The sequence below is a fragment of the Trichoderma harzianum genome (genome assembly GCF_003025095.1).
Source record: "Trichoderma harzianum CBS 226.95 unplaced genomic scaffold M431scaffold_7, whole genome shotgun sequence".
Lineage (NCBI taxonomy): Eukaryota > Fungi > Ascomycota > Sordariomycetes > Hypocreales > Hypocreaceae > Trichoderma > Trichoderma harzianum.
The window spans coordinates 1030918-1051579 of record NW_020209255.1 but is presented as its reverse complement, the minus strand read 5'-3'; the positions used below and the strand labels follow the sequence as shown (position 1 = coordinate 1051579).

General features: G+C 50.1%; 7 protein-coding genes across 7 annotated transcripts; 2 read left to right on the top strand and 5 right to left on the bottom strand.

The window, feature by feature from the left end:
• Positions 1–460: 460 nt before the first annotated feature.
• Positions 461–2053, bottom strand: M431DRAFT_144745 (hypothetical protein). Its single transcript, XM_024912684.1, has 6 exons — positions 1884–2053; positions 1758–1800; positions 1658–1698; positions 1431–1582; positions 1237–1362; positions 461–1170 (listed from the first exon to the last, which is right to left on the bottom strand). The coding sequence occupies exons 1-6, from the start codon at positions 1945–1947 to the stop codon at positions 745–747; spliced, it is 852 nt and encodes a 283-aa protein (XP_024773580.1). The 5' UTR covers positions 1948–2053; the 3' UTR covers positions 461–744.
• A 509-nt stretch (positions 2054–2562) lies between these two features.
• Positions 2563–8171, bottom strand: M431DRAFT_87148 (hypothetical protein; the record flags this gene model as incomplete). The annotated part of the gene is made up of 3 exons (XM_024923766.1): positions 2563–7831; positions 7896–7942; positions 8004–8171. The coding sequence occupies 3 exons, from the start codon at positions 8169–8171 to the stop codon at positions 2563–2565; spliced, it is 5484 nt and encodes a 1827-aa protein (XP_024773579.1).
• Positions 8172–10069: 1898 nt separating this feature from the next.
• On the bottom strand, positions 10070–11343 carry M431DRAFT_446454 (hypothetical protein). The gene is made up of 2 exons (XM_024915234.1): positions 10271–11343; positions 10070–10204 (listed from the first exon to the last, which is right to left on the bottom strand). Exon 1 carries the CDS (start codon positions 11022–11024, stop codon positions 10425–10427), a length of 600 nt encoding a protein of 199 aa, XP_024773578.1. The 5' UTR covers positions 11025–11343; the 3' UTR covers positions 10070–10204; positions 10271–10424.
• Positions 11344–13881: 2538 nt separating this feature from the next.
• Positions 13882–14703, bottom strand: M431DRAFT_446078 (hypothetical protein). The gene has a single exon (XM_024915233.1). The coding sequence runs from the start codon at positions 14520–14522 to the stop codon at positions 14118–14120; it is 405 nt and encodes a 134-aa protein (XP_024773577.1). The 5' UTR covers positions 14523–14703; the 3' UTR covers positions 13882–14117.
• An 842-nt stretch (positions 14704–15545) lies between these two features.
• M431DRAFT_86970 (hypothetical protein) lies at positions 15546–15764 on the bottom strand (the record flags this gene model as incomplete). Its single annotated transcript, XM_024923745.1, has 1 exon — positions 15546–15764. A coding segment is annotated over one exon (219 nt), but the record flags the coding sequence as incomplete, so codon positions are not given.
• Positions 15765–16403: 639 nt separating this feature from the next.
• M431DRAFT_495853 (hypothetical protein) lies at positions 16404–18398 on the top strand (the record flags this gene model as incomplete). Its single annotated transcript, XM_024917424.1, has 5 exons — positions 16404–16558; positions 16620–16727; positions 16847–16987; positions 17375–17641; positions 17804–18398. The coding sequence occupies 5 exons, from the start codon at positions 16404–16406 to the stop codon at positions 18396–18398; spliced, it is 1266 nt and encodes a 421-aa protein (XP_024773575.1).
• Positions 18399–19981: 1583 nt separating this feature from the next.
• On the top strand, positions 19982–20662 carry M431DRAFT_482749 (hypothetical protein; the record flags this gene model as incomplete). Its single annotated transcript, XM_024916064.1, has 1 exon — positions 19982–20662. One exon carries the CDS (start codon positions 19982–19984, stop codon positions 20660–20662), a length of 681 nt encoding a protein of 226 aa, XP_024773574.1.

Sequence of the window (20662 nt, the reverse complement as noted above, 5' to 3'; positions counted from 1 at the left end):
AGGCACCGCGGGCATGACGCAACACTGAACAGTTGGAGCACCACCCCGCCATCGACTGTGCAGGTACTTCCTGCGGCATCTCTTGCGGGCGGGTACCTGAACAGGCGAGAGCTTTGTACCCAATCACCGGAACAATCAATCCATCAGCCGGATCATTCCTAGCGCCGCCCGCCAGACGTCAGATGCTAATCGATGCGGGTGACTTACCCTGCAGCTGGACAGGCAGCATTGGGCTTTTGCTTTTTTTCATTCTCTGTGAATAGATGCATCATTCAAGGTTGTTCTGTGATGTGATATGTCACGTTAAATAAAGAGACAATTTTCGATGCGATGAGTGATTCATCAACACATAAGGAATTAGCTGGGAATCCGTAAAATGTAGCAAGTTTTTATCGTTGGCCACGTTCACCAAATCCAAGACGAAATCTCACTGCAATACGACGAAACCCAGAATATCTGTGCCGCTATAAAAGTCCCTAGCCTGTTATGATCGAAGTTGGTAGCTTTTGGTCACAGGCCCTGATGTGATCAATTTGGTATACAGATGATTTAGTTGATTTTTCACAATCTCTGAAGTAGTAGCCGAGCACGCTTTGTACTATGATCGAGACGTCCGCAGAGCGATGAGACTATGCCTCTATGCTTCGACCATAGTAAGACTACACTACGGCTCTACTCTTCAACCATGAAAAGATTAGACTTGGTAGCCAGCCCATTCATGCTACACCATATCCCTCGTTCCTTTCAACAAACATGCTCCACCTCCTCCGGCCGCCCATCCTTCACCCCCAAATCCGTCTTAAGCGCCCTCCCAAACAACTCCAACAACACCTCAAAACAAACCTTCGTAATAGCCGGATCATACCGCCCCTTACTAAGTTCATCCCGAATAAACGCATGCTGAGCCCACGCAAACTCGTAAAAGCTAAACACGACGCCCGCATTCCGGAGCTTCTTGCGAATCAAGTCCCTACCTTTATCCGGGACGTGAGTATCCTTGATGCCGAAGATCATGGCGACTTCTCCCTTGACCTCGCTCAGCCTATCCAGCGTATGGTCGCTGTTTGGTGGTGCGTCCTCGGAGGTGTTGGCGGCTTCATAGGGGCCGAGGGTTCGGCTGTGGACGTCGGTTGCGAAGTAGTTGACTGAGGCGCTCACACGAGGGTCAAGCTAGACGAACACGGAGATTTGTCAACTCCAAAACTGGTGCATGAGAATCTGAATTCCTTTTCTTACCGCAGCGCGAAGTGCCAAGTGACCTCCTAGGCACATTCCGGTTGTCCCAATCCTTCCGGTGCAGGTAGGCAAGCTCAACAGGTAGTCAACCGTCTTGTACGAATCTTCGTCGTAAGATGCCAGCGTCTAGCAGTCTATATCAGCATATTTACCGACTCGATGCTAAGAAGCAACGCAACGGATCATTTCGATACCTTTTCGATTTTCCAGGCATTGCCCTTATCGGTTCCTTCAACGTCGTAGGCCAAGGGCTCTGGGCCGGTGAAGTCATGGTAGGACGAAGGGGCAGCTACTATGTATCCTTGGCCGGCAATCTGTCGTGCGAACCGGGCAACCGGTCCCGTCACTTTTGGCGTGTCAACAGGGAACGGTCAAATCAATCATGATGAGGTTGGGCTGCTGTATATGACAGCTACTTTACCTTGGTAGATCTCCGAGAAGACGGCAACACCCGGGAATCGCCTGCGTAAGGTATTGTTCAGTAAACGAGCCACACATAGAACAAACAAATTTCGACTTACGCATCGGGATACTGTGGAATGGTAGGGTGGAAGAGGAAGATGCCTGTACATGCGCCGTGTTACTCGCAGTGCTCACAATGATTGACAACTCGCCTAGCTATTATGTAGGGACAGGTAGATACGTACGCATCGTCGTCTCCTTTCCATCCACCTTGGTCTGCACATCCGCGTAGCTCTCTTTGATCAACATTTTGGCAGAGGTGTCCTCGAGGGTTGTTGTGAGATTTGAATTGAGTTTGGATGTCGATCTGTCTGTCCTTCGATATTTGATGAGCTCAGTCGGAAATGACCCCGCGGCTGGTTTGGTGGGGCTAAAGTGCTGTAGCTCTTGAAGCTGTACCTCTAAGGTCCTCCAATCTTGTACCCAAATCCCCGCATCGCCGCAGACGAGCTCCATGATTCTTTGTGATACTTTGTTTGTGGCATTGCTGACGCAGGCAATTCGATTTAGTTCTTCAGCAACGTTTAGAATTATAGAGGGCATGTTGCCGAGTGACGAAGTAAAGCTACGAACTAGTAAGTAGAAGGTCGAGTCACTTTCAGCCATGAACCGTGCAAACTATCACTATCAAATCATAATTACTCGTTTAGTAGTAAAGAATAGACTAGCTATACTGTTAACATCACTGTAGTCACTTGATTTCATGAACATGATTCATTCATTGAGTGGCCATCTGCCATAATAGGAACTATTTGCCTATGAGCCTCAGTAAATCATGAGGACGACCAAAACTATAATCTCGCAGCAATATTGTTAGCTAGATAGAAGCAAATAATTCACTGTTTATACATGACATCCGATTTCTCAACCACGCGCCTCCTGTAATTCCGTCAACACTCTCTGCCAACCCCTCTGCACTTCCGGAACACGTTCTTCCTCCTTGGCTTTCACCACAGCAGCTTCGAATTCGTCCATTTGTACATCTGACTTCCCAAAGACGCCACTGGTGTAAGCCTTGAGAGTTGCGGAAACTGCCTCCACTCTCTTCAATCTCTGGGACTCAACCCCGACTTCAGCCTTGTCCACATCGAGGCTGCCGAGATATCCCTGCAAAACACCGTCCTTATCCAGTGATGTCGAGTCTGCGGGGGGCTCGGATGCCGCAAGATCTTTCATTAGATCGATGACAGATTCGTACCAAACCTCTCGTTTGATCGCATTGAATTTGGGGCTGGAAAGATAAGGCTCAAGGGCCTTGATGACTTGGCTGGCAACGGCATATGCTCGTCTATCTGACAAGCGACTGTATCCGCGTGCCACAGCTTCGAGTCCATTCTTCGCAGTGTTGATCACAGTTTCTTCCTTGGAGTCCACATCCATCTTGTTGTCATCTTTGAGATCTTCCAAGTAAGGAGACACAATGTCCACGATGTCTTGCAAAAGGTCAACACTATCTACTGCTTTCGCAAATCTCCACAGGCAGCGGAAAGCATGAACACGGTAGTCATCATTGTTTCGCTTTGCTTCGCGGAGAACAATCTTCTTCATCAGGGCTGCAATATCAGCGTTGTATCTCCACAGAGACTGGCCCTTCTCGATAAACTCAGGGAATGCTTCCAACAGCTTCTCCTTCCCTGGGAAAGTCTTGAGAGCGAGAGCCTTTTCAAAGACGGGCCATATGGCTTTCAAGTTGGCTTCAGAAATCGCACCCGTGGTATCGCTCGCGCTGGCTACATCTGTGACCATGGCGGCAACTGTGAAAGCACCGGTGTGTCGAAGCGCCCATTGGGTGGTGGCCAAACAACGCTCAACAAGGCTGACAATCTCTGGTACATAGCGAACGACAGTTCGACTGCTGCCAGAATGTTGATCCCACACCTCTCGGAATACTTTGCTGGTGTAGTCATCAACATCGTGAGATCCAAGATAAGCAAATGGCAACAGGATTGTCTCTTGAGTGGTGAAGTGATCGGGAGATATCTTGGCGAGAGAAACAATGACGTCTGAAACCTTCTGGCGACGGACTTCATCTTCCGACTGCAGGTAAAGATTCAGCATGCGCTCCGAAAAGCGTTGCTTGGCGCTGTCGGAGACGACTCTCATAATGTATGCAGATGCGCGAGCATAAGCTTGGCTAACTTCATCGTTCTTGTCTAGAACTTGCTTGCCAAGTAGTTCCAAAAATTGAGTAGAAACAGACTTGATCTCGTTTGTATGACGAGTAAAGAGGGTCGTCAGGACCCTGCTGCAGCCAATCTTGGTTGGCATTCCAATCGCAGTTTTGATAGTTGCCTCGAGGCGCGGGGCCAACTCAACCATCACGTCTTCGTCAACGAACCGCAGGATGTTGTCGATAGCTTCGGAGATGGGGGATTGGTTAACCATTTGGGATCGTATCTTATCAATCTTCTCTCGGCTATCCTCCCCAACTTGCTGATAGTAGTAATTGATGCGGTCAGGCTCGATGGTGCTTAGAAGACCGAGAAGCTTCGGGATCACCTCTGGGATAAATGGCTTCAAATGTTTACCACCGTGTCGCGCAATCTTGATGAGGGTGATGATGGCAAAGACTTGCACCTCTTGAACTGAGCTCTCTGCAGCCTTGTCTGACAACAAGAAGGGCAATGCTTTTTGCATCATAGCATTGGCTGATGCTTCGTGAGTTCCCTCTTCGAGCTGTCTGGCAAGAGTATTGGATAGGCTTCTGCAGAGCCTGAAAGCTGCCTCTCGGACACTTCCCTTCACATCGTCAAAGACCTTTACTGCCTTTGCCCAGATATCGCTGTAGAATTTCTCATACCGTTCGAACGGAACGCCGGTCAATAGCTCAGAAATGGCTGCGCAGCTGGCTTCTCTCATTCTCCATTCTCGGCCGAGTATGCTCTTCAGCAGCTCCTCCATGATGGCGTCAAAGTGAACGTCCATCACCGTCTTTGGATCCTTCACCAAAGCTTTCCAGATCTCGTTCATGGATCGTTGGACATTGGTATTCGGATCAAATCGATATCGGTAGAGCTTTGGATATATCTTAGGGTCGACTTCAGCATCTGAGAGGATGTTAGTGAGACCAAAGCGGCCAAAGGCTGATCTAGTGGACCATTCAGTTGCATTGGCTGCTAGAGCCATGAACTTGTAGACAAGTCCCTGGTCACCAACTTCGTTTGCGAGGCTGACAATGTCCTTGTACGAAGAAATCGAGCTACCCTCGCCGGTCGGCAATGCTCCAGGTTCAAATAACTCGGTATCTCCATCCACCTTGAGTTGCGCCGATCCTGTAAATGCAGCTACAAGATCTTTCACCAGAGCTGCCCTGAGCTGCTCATCTCCGCGTTCGTGGACCAGACTAAGGCCACGCGAAGCAGTCTCTTGAACCAACTCATCCCTCGAGGGCAGAAGGCGCATAAATGCGGCTTGTGCCTGTCGGAGGCGAGAATTTACTTCGTGGAGATCTGAACAGTATTGTAAGATACAGAAAAGCCAAATACCGGAGGCCTTCAGAAGAGATGGCTTGGTTGCTTTGCAGTCCTCGAAGAGTTTGTCCAGAATGCTTGTAAGCAGCGATTCCCGGCGTTTGTTTTGGAAGTCGCGGGTCCGATACTCGACATCCACCATGAGTTTCACATAGTCCGAGTCCCAGCGAGCGATTGCAATGGTTATGGCCTCACCGACGGTGAAATGGACCTCCACCCGCTTGGTTTCATGAAGAGCAAACAGCTCCGTCAAGATGGTACCAACTGGGCCTTCTGGCCACGAAGCAGGTGAATCTGGAAGTTCAGCGTCTGGTATACTGGCGGCCAGCATCCCAAGACCAATAATCGCCTTCTCATTTCCCTTTTTGGCCTTCTTGGACAGCCTTTTGATGATCTTGTCAAGAGAAGTGACTCCGTCTTTTGGAGGGATGGAAAGTTTTGCTAGCCAAAGATGGGTAAAAGCTTCGACGGCTGCATCAAATAGAGATCCTGCAACATTCTCCTCGACGAGGATTTGAAGCGGATACTTCCACTCAGCCACAGATGCGTGGTTGTATAAGACAGATCGAGAGCAAAGATGTCCATAGGCGGCGAGGGCTCCTTCTGCAGCATTGAGATCTGGACCAACCGCCGTCGTGGCCTTCTCAAACAAAGCATTGAGAGTCATACCCCAGTTTTGAACGTCATCAATGTCCATTGCTGGATGAGCCGCCAAGATACCCAGGGCTCTCGCGCTCAAGTCCCGTATCTCACTCTTATTAGATTTAATAAGAGGGAGCAGATTGGTAACTCTGTGTTTGGTGAAGTCTCCGACAATGACTCTGGGAGAAAGAGACGCGATGTCGACAAAGCAGCGAAGACACTCTTCTGTGATGGGAGCATCCTCGAGAAAAGCGCCAACAAGACATGCATTGAGGTAGATGCTGAGATAAGAAAGGTCGACGTATCGCAAGTATTCTTGAATCTTCTCCCTAGTTTTGATGTTGGTCTTTATTTGTGCGTTAAGCGTCTGCATCCAGTCGGGCTGCACCTCGAACTCGGGCAGTGCCGCGAGAAATATCATATGCTTGCAATACTGGATGATCAGAGCAAAAGCATTGATGTTGGACCCTCTGAAATTGTCAAAGATACTGTCATTAGGCAGCGCTGTTACTCCAGGGCCAGGCTCATAGTCGGCAGGAGGTGCAAGATCGGGGTCAGTCTTGAAGTATTTGAAAACCATCAGTCGCCAGTCAGGCATGACAGGAGCTACATCTCTATGAGCGGCGTAGGTCCATGGATCCAGACCTTTTTGCCCTTGCTCAATCACATCACTCCTCTCCTGATGGCGACCAGCGACAGCCATAAAATTGATCCATCGAGCATCAATGTTTGTGAATGATAGACATTCATTGGCCCATTTGACAACTGCATGTCGAGTGCTTCGTACAGCAGGTGCCTTTTCAGAGAGAGACATGTATTTGAGGAGCATATTCCTCAATTCGAGATCTTCGTCAGCAATATGCTCAGGGATATTTGCTGTGAGACTTGAAAGCGCTCCGTCAATGTTGACCACGGCCTCGTTTGTTGGGTCTTCTGACAAGGATTGGAAGAGCCAAGCAGCTAGAGCAATCCGCTCTTTGAAAGGCATATCGGCGGACCGCGCAAGCATGCCAATAGTTTCATAACCTCGCGAGCGAAGCTGAACTTCATCGTGTGTTATTTGCTGCACAGGAACAGGCCACCCTTGGGACTCGATGTAGCTTTGCATGCTCTTAATAAGATTTGGTCCAATCGAGAAGTCTTTATTTGTTGGGCCAACTTGAGCAACCCAGGATAGAAACTGGAAAAGAGCCTTGTGTAGCTTTGTCTTCTCTAGCGTGCTTGATGGTTTAAGCGCATCTGTCGAAGAATCTTGTGTGAAACTTGGCAAAAAGTCAAGATTCACCACATTCATAATGCTCTGTGACATTGTTGATGCAATGGTCGATTTGGCAAGCAGATTCAGAATCCGTGTGCGATAGGCAGCAGGAAGCCGAGAGTGGGCCTCAAACAGCCTCTTCACTAAGTCTTCCTGTTCTAGGGAGACTGAAGTCCGTTTGATAATCTCTTCTGCTAGAGATGCCACTCTGGTGTCGGGGCTGGACGAGGCGTATAGGGCAGGAAGGAACTTTTCTTCATCGGTAAAGGCAGCACTGGCTAAGAATGAAACAGCCTTAGCCTTTACCTGTGAGATGTTTTGGAAGATTTTATCAGTTCCAGGACCTTCAACAGAGAAGACTTTGCTTTCATCTTCTGAGAAGGTTGGGTTTGATTCAGCCACCGTCCGGCTGGGGGTTGGGGGACGTAGGCGTAGAAAAAGAGAGAGCATCTTGGCGAGATATTTTGCATCAGCAGGATCTTCCAAACCAATGGAAGCTCGAAGAGTCTCGTCTTCTTTGCTTCCGCGTGACGGAATGCGGACATCAATCAGGAGTTGAAGAATGATGTTGAAAAAGCTGGCAGCTCTTGGTTGGCCTTCATCCTTGGAGCAACCTTTGAGTGCGATGGGAATCAAGTCCCGTCTATCGTCTTCATCAAGACGACCAAGACTGTGCTGGATGAGTGGCAAATCCAGCTGCTTGATGATGGCACTGTCAGTTGATTTGTACTGTTCAAGCAGTGCCTTGACAGGTAGGATGACACTATCTACAGTTAGTAATCTGGTTTCTACTTGTTACGCACAAAAGTACGGAAACACGACAGTACCTTGGAGGCTGGATGAATGTTCTCAGCCGACTCAATAGTGTGATGACCTGAGAAGCGTTAACAAATGGAACTTTCGTGTGGAAGATAGGTGGGTAGAGAAGTCTTTACCTTGTTTCTGACGGCAGCGTTGGGGCTCTGTGCCTTGAGAATGATGGGGGCTAAATAGCGCCCCAGGAGGTCGGTGAGCTTATCCTCATCATTGGCAACGGTGAGAATTCTAAACTCGACGCTTTCTACTAGCTGCAGCTCTCGCTGCTCTGGAGTCACGGTTGTCATGGTTGGAGATATCTGGAGGAGTGGTGCTGGGCCGGACCAGCGGCTAGTGCAGGGAAATACCGGTGCCCAACAATAGAAGGAGAGTAGTAGGGATACTATCACGACTCAGGCTGATAGAAAAATAAAGTTTTGGTGATGCAAGATGTGTGTGGAATGTTGTGTGATGGTAAGAAAAAAGGTTGTGGATGAAATGTGCAGAGATAGTGAGGGAAGTTTTGCTTGGGTCGAAGCTTGAGGCTTCCATCAGTGCATCATCACTTTAGGCCAGCACACTGGCGTAATGCCCATAGTAAACAATGACTAAGCAGTCATGCGCTCTGTGAATGGCCACGTGAGATTAGGAGCAAGCTTCCTATCGAGCTCTGGCATATAAGAGGCGAATATGTTTTGCTGTAATGATTTTCTACGGCTGATATCTAGAGAAATATCGATACCATGGCATGCAAACTGTAGTTATCGTCGTCGAGCACGCTGTTGGATGCGCTGACACAAGCCACAGCCATCCAGGGTTGCTATTAGATCTGCCCGATCTCCCGAGCCAATCCTGTCAACTTAATGGCGTGCGGAGTAGCACCGACATAAAGGCCACTAGACCTAGGCACTACTGCTTTGAAGAGCATGACTGGCATGCTTTTGATATAAAAAGAATGGAATTACGGCTGAATGTACATGGTCTTGTGTATCAATCAGTTTCCATTCACTTGGTTGCTGACTTATTCCCACTTTGTTCTCTCAGGAGGATGTCCTATGCTGCTGACTAGGATGTGACAATGATACACAATGATTCAATGACCAAATTATAAGCAAGCAAGAGATCGATAGACCAGTATTCCTAAAAAGTACTGTTGCAAACGAGGATGCCATTGTCTCCTTCTTCACAGAGAGATGTGACATACCCTTCTGTTGAGCTACGGTGGAATACTTCTCACAGGCACAATGTGATAAAACCCTCAAAGCATAAATCACCAATAGGGAAACCCGAGTCTTCAAACTCCGAATCGGCGGCCTATGTCGGCCATCATCCTGTGAGCCCCGGTTCCGACATAACAGCGGAACAATCGGGGGGCTAAAAGTGATGGCAAAGAAGCGCGGCGGTTTAGTGCGGCGGCGCCTCGACGGCCGACCGTGTCAACTTCTGGAGGCGAATTTTTTCCCTACCTTTGTGATTGGAAGTAGTCTACCATCTTCGCACTCTAGAGTCGAGCTTATACGAACCAAGCATAAACTTCCTTCGCCGTCAAATAGCCAGCATTGCAGTAGACTCTATCATATGCATTGTGCATGGGCCGGTCAGGTAAGCTGATGATGAAAAACTTGCGTGCGTAGGGCAGGATTTGGTGGTCATTGGATGCCGAGACCCACGATGGTCGCCAGTTACGCAAGTGATGGCCCAATGAACATTGGTCTGTCCCAAACGACCCACGGTGGCCGAGTTCACGATGCGGTGGTGTATGAAAAGCTTTTGCCAAACTAACATTCATTAGGTCATGAAGCCCCGCAGTGTATAGAGACACGCCTCACCATTCTGATTGAAAAAAAAAGCTGCATTTACCACCATGCCGTCTAGGGATGATGCGAGATGGTGGCTGCCTTGTGTTCTGTCCATCATTTTCTCTGCATGTCGGGGAAGCTCTGAGGCCAGCTAATGGTCCAACGACCCGTGTTGTTGCCCGTCAAAGGGCGGCGACAAGCAAGAAGAGCGGTGACTTTAAATAACATCCAGAGCTGACAAGATGCGTTGCCAGGCCGCTCAAGGCGAGGGGGGTGACCTTTCAGCTGGATATGGGTGAGAAGGGATGGCAGGGGTTGTGGTGGAAGATCCATGCGACGAAGGAACAAAGCTGCAAAACCGCTGCTAATCCGCTGACAATGCTCGGCCTAGGTTTCGCGGGCCGTACTGTAATCGTACAGGTATGCAACGAGCTCTTCTTTGTTTTTCTTCTTCTTCTTCTACCCCTGCTTGCATCACTTGGGAAGTACAGTAAGATACCTGATGGATGCAGAGCTTTGCAACCTGCTCGTCCTTGATTATGCTTGTCATAGAGACGGCGTTAGAACGATCTAACTCGCCCTGGCGATGGGAGGGGAAGCGCTTGAACCTTTGTCGAATTGTTGAAGCTGACTGGCTGAAGCTGTGCCCTCGTGGAGGGATAAACCTGGCCTTTACGAGGTAGCACTCTGCAATCATACTCCAAACTGCTGCAGGAGACAACGAGCTCCCATGTCGAACACGCACCAGCCCAACACCTCTTCTCACAAGGTTAACCCACCAGCGGCCATCCAGATACCTGGAAACGTCCCCCATTGGGGGGCCTTGGACAGAGGGTGTTGTGCAGGAGCGCCACTCGTCGATGCCGCTCCCCAACCAAAGTCCACCAAAGCCCTGCGGTTCGAGGTAGGCGGACAAGGGAGGGGGTGGTCTCTTTGGCGTGCTGAGAAGCCGGGGGTGAGGAGGGGTAGAAGTGGTGCCCTGTACGATCGTGACGGGTCAGAAACAAGATCCATCCATAGGCGGGATGCACAGGCTGAATACCACATGGCAGGACGGGCCTCTTTGGACAGACCTTTGAGAGCTTTTGCCTGGAAGGCCTCGTTGTGAATCACGGAGATGTAGGAGCTTTGGCTTGTCAGAGGTGCGATCAGCAATGCCCTGACGGAGCGATGAGTACCTGTACTGCTTTCCTTTGTAACTTTCTGCATGCACTCTCCCTTGTCAGCTTTTCGAGGCACGTAATCATGCAGGGGCGTTGCTGATAGGACAGATGCTCCCGTGTGCATGTAAGTTTTAAGACACCTGGTGATCGCATTTGTCGCGAATTGCGACGGCAGTCTCAGCGCAAACGACAATGCCATGGCCGGCGCATTAACTAGGATTGGCCCGGGACGCAGCAGCTTTTGCCAGGGCCAAAATCTAAGAGCCACATCAACCTTTCTCTGTGCGCGTCTGGCATGCGTGGGAGATGTGACCTGGCATCACAATGCGCTTGTTGGCCGCTGCATTTGTCTTTGTGTAGCATCGCTAGGGCCATCCGGCGCAAACAATAGTGTATCTTTTTGCCTAATGCTTGTGCTTGTCTCGGTAGGAAATGCGGTCTGGTAGCAATATGAAGTAGAAGGATGGAAGAACGTTGAAAGACACGTTGCTTTTTTCTTCTGGTCTGATGATGTTGTGACGATCGGTACGTACCGAAAATAAGGTGTGTGGTGGTTTACAGTAGCATCGCCATCATGGCTGCAGGCACCAGGGGTAAAACAAGGCAAAGAAGATACGGTAGTTAGTTACAAGAGATAAAAATAGTGAATGAAATACTAGCACTATTGTTGACCTCTATTATCAAGAAGGTATTATCATCTCGTCTCTCAAGGGTCACTTTTCACGCATCCGCACGCAGGGACTGATCTGATTCGCTCCAAGTTACATAGGCCGTCCTGTCGCGTTACAATATTGAGACGCGGGTGAGCCATCCAAGACCCTGTGGCTGGGACTTCACCTATGAGATTGGCCTGTAGTGTTGCTCTGGGTCGCTCCTTGATAAATTGCGTTGAGACAAAACAATTTGTTTACCATCAATCAGGCATGGCGGGCTGAGACATCTGCATTGATGGCCATCTGCTTGTCCCGGCCACCAAACGCAGGGTTGTGTCTCTTCATTAGAGATGTCGGCATCGGATAGCACAATTGTGCCCTGCATCTGCGGTATCTGTCATAGCGTCTTTGAGCCGTCTGGTAGTAGGTACCTAGTAGACGAGCTCATGGTCTATGATCGAACTGTTTCATCATTGTAAGTACTCTGAGCTGCCTTGCGTCGATCTGGCAGCTATGAAAGAAACACAGCTAGGACTGCCTCCCCCACCTGTGACCTGCATAATCGGATCCAGCATGACTTTGCCGGTTCCGTAGGTGCCTCTCCTTGTTTGTGTCTTGCCTTTCTTTCGGCTTCCAAATGTTGCTACGCAAGACGCAGGTCCACTAACAAGTGCCATGTCCTCCAGCCAGTCAGAGCCGCAAACGGCGAGATGTCAAGAAGTCTTTGAGTGCACTGTTTAAATCGCCACATGGAAACGTGCACTAGGAATACAACGAACCTGAGAATGGAGCCGACGTTGGCAACTAGCGACACGCCGTCGGACAGTCCGCTGGAAGCTTCTGAGCGTTTTGGCCCACCAGGGCAATGGCACGGTATGGGGACAGTGTGTTTTACTGCAGCCCGCGTATCAAAGAGCAGATGTTTCCGGCTCTTGGGCGGAGACGCTTTCGTGGCTTTGGCACTGAGGAAGACAGTAGATGCTCCGTGAAAGATGACGGTGCGAGCTGCCGCATGCTCCATGACCGAGCCGTGTAAAAGGCATAACTAGAAAGGTACTCTTTTGAACGGTATGCTGCGGCAAATAGTTGAAAATTTCGTAGCTTCCGAGTCACCGGAATACATCTCCGCGGTCTGACAGAGCGGAGTCTTCTCGATGCTGCTTATAGTCAAAGGACAAGAGCAGAAGTGACAAGCAACGTTATTGGGTTTGACAATTTCAGGAAGAATCGTCTCGATAGCGGTTTGCTCTGCCGGGTTTGCTGCCTGCTAACAAAGCCGCAAATATTCTTTCTTTGACACCTATAAAGCGAAACGCACGAGACCACATCCGAAGTATACCTGGCAGGTACATTGGGGGCCTTGTTGAGCTTGGAGATGCGCCACCAACATTCTAACAAGAACCGGCTTGTCTTTGTGGCGCCCATCCTCAAAGAACTGGCTCTTTTTTCTCCCCTTGGGTCCCCGGTTTTTGCCAGGCGAGAGAGTCTTGGGCCAGTTGAATTGCCTGAGCCTATTCGCCGTCCTCAGCCAGACAAGGAACTTCCACCATGGCGCCACGCGCGTCTTGCTCGGTACACGCCCTGGAAGTCAAAGAACAAGCCATCAATGGCTTCGCTCAAATCTGGCACAGGCCACAGAGTTTCGCAGCAGGACGAGAGGGCTTTGGGGCCTCAATTGCTGAGAACGGCGGCAGGCAGCAAGTGAATAATAATACAACGCGTGCTCGTCGTTCCCTCTTCGCCTTTCCTTCCCTTCTTCTGTTTCTTCCACAGCGTTATTTACTCTTTCCGTTTGTTGTCGTCTGCGAAGTACACAGGAATTGATTGATTCATCGCCGTGTGATTTGATTGATTGGTTGTGTGTCTCGCTCCATCATCTTTGCGCTCCGTTGTCTAGAGATCTGACAATTTCCGGCATCTGTTTGGCCAATATTGCTGCAAAGTACCTCTTTTTCTTGGCTGTCTGATATATCCCTACCGCTGCTCCTCGTCCCCCATTACCATCCCTTGCCTCTTGCTGTTTCATTGCAACTGCAGCAAAAGGAACATCTCGAGCGATAGCACAGCAACGCTTCCTTGAGCAGCAGCAGCGTCATCTCTGGTGCGACCCCTCTCCCACAAGAGCTCCGGCAGCGCCAGCAGCAACAGCTACGAGCGCCTCGTACCATCTGGTTTCTCGTCCGTGTGGGTGGAATTTTGACCTTGTGGGCTGTTTCAGCGCCCTTTGAAGCCAGCTTGGCCAACCAACGGGCCCGAGATCGAGCAAGAGATCGCCTGTGGCCGCCAAAAAGGCAGCGCCCACATCGACGTCTCACACAGCAATACACACACGCCCCCCCTGGCTGGATCCTGGTCGATTATTCGACCTTGCCCTCGCCTAAGGTAACTAATCCCCGCGCGACCCGGTCCAGGCTGTGCAGACTCAACAGTGTGTGAGCAGACAAGTGTGTGTCCAACAAAGAGGGCCAGTTAGCAAGCACCAGCTCGGACAAGGGAGAGAGAAAAAAAAAAGCTCGCCCGCTTCGTCTGCCGCACGGCGTCCCGCGACTGACTCTTTTCTTCCATCACACATTCTTCCTCTTTCATCTCTTTTTTTCTCGTCACGGCTGCTACGGTTCTTCCCTTGCGCGTGTTTCGGACTATCGGCTGAGAGAGTTACGGTTGTTTTTGCCGGCGCCTAAAAGTAAGTTGCACGTTTCCCGACTGCCTCGTTGCATTTTTATTTTTTCTTGTTCGTGTGAAATTTTTCCCCTCTTGTCCGTGCCCCGGCTCGAATAGCGTGTGGTTTTGCGCGCGGAACGATGGATCGAAACTCGAATTGGACGTCGCCTCTGGAGCCGCGGCGACGCACTCGCCAATCTCGACATGGACCGAGGCCGAAGCAAGTGGTCAAGACTTATGCGCTTGGAGACCCGGCCGACTCGGCGACGCAATCGATCGATCAAGTCAATACTGTTACTGCACCGTGGTTGCGCCCTCACATTCGCAGCCGTGGCACATGCGGCGAAATGCGGCGTCGTATTTCCGCCTTGCGCCGTCGCCATTCGGCCCTGCCCCGAACTCTCAACTGCTCTATCGCGTCCAAATCATGAGCGTCGCATCGGCCGACTCTTTTCGCAAAGCGTCATGATTCATCGTGGCCACGGGATTTTCTCTTCCGGGAGCACTTCGGCGTCTCGCGGGGCGATGCACGATCTCCATCCGATTTCACCCCACTTCGCCGGGTCTACCATGTGATTGCGGCATCCGAAATATCAAGGACGATAATCGATACGAGAGAGACCGGAAGGGCGTTGCGAATCATGGCGAGCCGATGGATGCGATTACTTGTTGGGTTCATTTGAGTCTGTCGACGTCGATGTCGTTGAGAAAAAATATTCGGCAGGGCTGCAAGTTCGGTGTTGTGGATGTTGGCTGCTCGTGCTGCGAACAGCTGCATTGCAATTTCGTGCCCAACAAATACCGCCAGCGCATCGAGAGTCCCTTATCTCGGATCGCGGAGAAACGAATATTTCGGTATTGGTAGACTAAGGCGTTGTCCTCGACTGGACGGATATTCTCGAGTGTGGAGTGTGTTGGCATGCGATTGGTGCCTTGGCCGTTTGTCACCACCAAATCGGTCTTCCATTACGAGCGCAATACTTTCCCGGATGGCTTGATGGCTAATAACACGGCCAATCTCACAATTTGATGGATATGGAACATAGCCTGCGCTGCGCCTGGTTTATACTCGCCTGGAATACTCTGACTATACCTTGTTCTATGACTACACGAACTTACAACCATTGAGCTTTGCGGCGCACCTGAATCCGAAGTTTAAAGCCAATAGATACGCACTGCCGAAACCTTGACGATCATTATTTGCATCATATCTGGACCATCCGGAGAAAAGGACGAGAAAGCTGAAAGAGGGCTTACTGAGAATGTGCCACTTCGTTGGTTTAGGCATCTCGGCAGGCATTTTGCGCATCACACGGGGTCGGGGCCTTTTTGTTGTCATTACACACACATTACACAGCCAGCTGCTAGAATCTTGCACCTGCATCGTTGAATGCTAACCGCTCTATCTAGGTTCTTCTTGATTTCGAGAGCGTTCCAACTGTTTTACCACACTCCTTTAGGATTTTCGGTAGAACATACGATCGGTCCACGATATCATCTTTCGACTCCATCCTAAAGAAGGTCATTATCCGCCTCAAGCATCGCATTTGTCCCCTTGCCATCTTGAACGCGGCGTGACGGCGTATTGAGAATCTCTTATTCATACGGACACTTTTTTTTCCTTTGGAATCCCTTTAGCAAGACTCTATATCGGTCTTCTATTGCTTCGCTGTCGATCTTCGCATTCGATTCGAACGTCACCTCCATTTCGCTTCTATTTAGGTTAGTGGCTGACTGTGCTTCTACGATAATACGGTGCATAGTGTTGACTGTTTGTTTTTGTGTAGTCTTTGAGCATTCTTCGGCAAGGAACGAAAGTCTGAAAGCCTGTTTATAATCGAGCTTGAAGCAGATTACACTTTGGTTTCCTAAAAGCATAAAGTAATTGGTACGTCTTCGATTTCTTTCCCTTATGCCCCCTCATGGTTCCGCGAGCCAGGCGTATACGTTCCTAAGCTTGAACGTGACCATCATGGGCCAAGTGGTCTCGCCTCTTACTCGTTCACAAAACCCTCTTGCCGAGTCTGAAGTTCCCTTCGCCTTGTGCATGTACATCTACACGCACCCAAAAATCACCGAGCTAAGTAGCCGGTGGCGCTCGTCTCAGATCGGGTGTACGAGATAATGAGTCAAGGCGAAATAGCGTTTTAGCTGGCACGCCATAGGACACATTGCTCTATCCCTCTTCTTCCTCTTATTTCTAGAGAAATAGTTTGCTGCAAAATATCTTGAACTGTTGTGCTGATGAGACATTATAGACTAGTATGGATCTGAACTCCTCTTTTCCTGGTGCTCCGTCTAACGGCATCTCTGCTGCCAGTCCAATGGCTTTTCAAAACGGAACCCCTCCCGCCACCGACATGTCGGCTGTGCCTCCTCCCGCTGGTCCTACTCAGGATCAGGCCAAGACCACCCTTTGGTAAGATATAACGCAACCACTTAGCATGCGGCGAGTCATGTGTGATTAACAAGAGGAATAGGATGGGAGAGCTCGAACCATGGATGGACGAGAACTTTATCAAGGGCGTTTTCCTTTCCTCCGCTGGCGAAACTGTTAACGTCAAGGTGATTCGCGACAAGAACTCTGGGTAAGGTCTCTATTGCTTGTTGTCTTTCGTCTCCCTAGCACAAGGGAAGGAATTACAGCAATCGACTTAAATCGCATGATATGCATGACCACTCAACTGACTCTGCTCTCCCCTCTCAGAAACGCCGGATACTGCTTCGTTGAGTTCGCAACTCCCGACGCCGCTACCAAGGCGCTTGGCCTCAATGGAACGCCTGTGCCCAACAGCTCCCGCCAATTCAAGCTGAACTGGGCGTCTGGCGGCGGTCTGGTTGACCGACGGTAAGTCCGTCTGATGCTTGTTTTTGTTTGAAATTCTGCAGTGCTCAGCCTTGCCCTACCTTTTCTCTCCCCCTTGCGCAGGTACTTGTGCTTGTACCTCCCCCACTGCAGCTTCTCATGTACCTCTCCGCTACATGCGCATTTTTGCGGCAGTAACCGTGGCGCCTCGGATTTACCTTTTCACCACCTTCAGGCAGAGTTTCGATCTGCCGCTTCTGCCTTGCCTCATTTTTGTTTCTCTCCCTGTTACGGCTTCCTCCATTGCACTTTTGCGTCTTGCCACCTAATTTTTTTTTCCTCCTGACGCTTTTCTTGTCTTGCCTTGAAATTTTAATCATCACTCTCGCTCCTGCTGAATATTTGGTTTCTAATGTCTACCAACGATAGCGACGATCGCGGCCCCGAGTACAGCATCTTTGTCGGTGATCTCGGCCCCGAGGTCAACGAGTATGTTCTGGTCTCTCTCTTCCAGGCTCGCTTCCCTTCGTGCAAGTCGGCCAAGATCATGACGGATGCCATGTCGGGTCAGAGCCGCGGCTACGGCTTCGTGCGCTTCTCCGACGAAAACGACCAACAGCGTGCTCTTGTCGAAATGCAGGGAGTCTACTGCGGCAACCGTCCTATGAGGATCTCGACTGCCACTCCCAAGAATCGGTAAGTTGCACCAGCCCAAAACTTTTTGTGCACGCATTTTGCCAGCCCCCTTCTTTCCTTTGCCCCAACTCTTCACTTATACCTACACACGCTCGACAACTCCTCCGTCCTCTAGTTAAAACTGAGAATACCCGACTCTAACATGACCATCTCGTATTACAGTGGCAACCACGGCTTTGGTCACGGACACCAGGGCGGTCCGATGATGGGCGGCGGTATGCCTCAGCAGCAGATGTGGGGAGGAGTCCAAGGATTTCCCTACGGCGGCAATGCCGGTGCTGGTGGCGGCTTCAACCCAGCTACTCAGATGAACCAGTTCACCGACCCCAACAACACAACTGTTTTTGTCGGCGGCCTTTCTGGTTATGTCACGGAGGACGAACTTCGATCTTTCTTCCAGGGATTCGGAGAAATCACCTACGTCAAGATCCCCCCTGGCAAGGGCTGCGGCTTCGTCCAGTTTGTCCACCGCCACGCCGCCGAGATGGCCATCAACCAGATGCAGGGCTACCCCATTGGCAACTCTCGAGTGCGACTCAGCTGGGGCCGATCTCAGAACAACTCTGGAGTCGGCACTCCCTACCGCCCTGCTCCTCCTCCGCCTCACTACATGGGCATGCCCGGTCCTGCTCACGGTGGCCCCGGTCCTAACCCATATGGTGGCCCTCACCACTTTGGCGGTCCTACTCCGGGCCCCCAAGGCCCCTCAGGACCCCCAGGTCCCGCCGTCCCCCCTCAGGTAGGAAATGAACATTGAAAGACTCGCATTGGGAGACAGACCACAGAGAGGCTGACCGCTGATTTTGCGTAGTAAAGTTTGAAGAGACGGCCGGACACTATTGAGACGGCTGGTCGCTCTGACCAGCCTCGGGGATCTGGACAAGGTTTTGTCGACTCTCATTTGATGCTCTCCTTTCTTCTTATTCACAGCCGATTGATGGGCTGACCTGGGGCAACATTGGGGCGTTGGACTGATTTGCGTCGTTCGGGCACGTCGTCTTTTGTCATTTTTTCTCACGTTGAAATTACCATTGCTCTGCGCTTTGACACGACACTATGCACCCCCCATTTTCTTGAGTCTCAAATCACGACCGGCGTTGGAGATTTCAGTTCTCTGGGGAACTGTCACCAGTCAAATTTGATTACGTGCTTGATTTTATGATTCCCCTAACAAAAATTGATGCCGTGCTTTGTTTGCGTGTGATTGCCTCATACTTTGTGATGTGTGCATTTGTCTGTTGTGCTACTTCTTTCCTATACTTTATTTCCTTTTTCCTTCTCAACTCTTCCTTACTTTCGATAATGTTTTCCTTTTGTCCATGAAAAGCCTGGCTTTGCGCACAGCGGCAACAGAAATTCTCGTCATGAAGAATTTGCGCTGGTCATAAAACGATTTGCTATTATAAAATTATGTCTGGAGCTGGATTTCTCTTGGCTTGTTTCTTTTTTTCCTATGTACTCTTATCTTTTGTTTTCCCATGTCTCTGATACTCTGTATCTCCTTCTCTTTCTTTGTACTTCTTGAATTTCTTTTCCAGTCGTTACCGTTCGTTTGCCTGTCGCGTTGGACTTGGGGCAGCGGCGGATGTTCAATCATTACTGGAGTTTCCTTGGGTGTCTCTTCTCTCCATATTTCCTTTCCTGTGTACCTCCATCACTCGTTAGGCAACTTGGATTTTTTTTTCCTCGTTCCGATGCATGGAGTCTTGATTTGGATTTGGAGCCTTTTGCAAGTAGCAGCCGTAGGTGTATCCAGCGAGCTGTTAAGAGATTGTATGGCAAGGGGACTGGCATATATAGCTGCTCTATTATTACAGATAGAGAAGAATATATCGGCGCATTTAGATGGGGATATTGTTTCGCTTGCCTTTGTTGAACTTGTGCATGGCTGCTTGTGGTTGTTGTATGTTGCTCAGCGGTCGTAATTTACACGTGCCGACTATTGTTAAAAAAGAATGTTCTTCATCTAGGGAACTTTTGCGACAGTCCGTGCCGAAATTCCGTTGCTGCGACACTATCACGGGTTATGCTACTCTTCCTAGCCAGAACCATTTATTGAGGCCAAGACTAGTTGATCTGGGGCCAATCACAAATTGGTGCCTCGTCGGCGAGGAGTCACTGTCCGTCCCACTTATGGCTGCATCCTTTGCGCGAAACTTACCGACGAATAGCAGTGTTCAGCAGCAATGGAGTATTAGGTATTGGATGCTCTATATAAAAATCCTATAAGAACCCATAGCGTATAACATACAATTGATGAGCATGTTTTTACGACGGCTTCGCGGGATCAGTAAAACTCAAGATATTCTATTTCGAGTCCAGCGAAGAAAGTACACAGCCATGCCATCCACACCAGGACAATTCCGTGTCGAGCCTGCTCGAGAAGAGGACATGCCGCGATGTATGCAGCTCATCCTCAATGCCTTTGGGCCATTTCCCAATTTCGACATTATTGGAGGAGGGCCTGATTCGGAGGAGACGAGGAGGCTGAACGCGGAGCGGCATTTGCGTGGTTACAAGGAGCATCTTGAAAAATACCCTTCAGTGTCGCCGGGTGTGAAGTGCGTGTATACAGATCCCACTACCGGAGAGGAAAAGATTGTTGGGTTCGCGGAGTGGTTCGTTTGGGACCGCGAGAGGACTGAGGAGGAGTACAATGTGGAAAACTACATTTTGCGCATGGAGTGGGTGGAGGATCCGGCGAAGAGGAAGCTTGTCCTGGATACCATGGAGCCGGAGATTGCTCTGCGGAGAAGGATCATGAAGGGAAGGCCGTTTGCGCTGCTGTGCTACATGTGCGTGGATCCAGAGTATAGGAGGCGGGGGGCGGCGACGATGTGTGTGAGGTATGGGATGGATAGGTGTGCGGAGTTGGGGATTCCGGCGTATTTGGAGGCGAGTGAGGAGGGGATGAAGACGTATAAGACGTTGGGGTGGGAGGTGTATGAGGGGTATGGGGAGGAGTTGATGTTTCCGCCGATGATTTGGTGGCCGCCGAATGTGAAGAAGGAGGGGATTTGA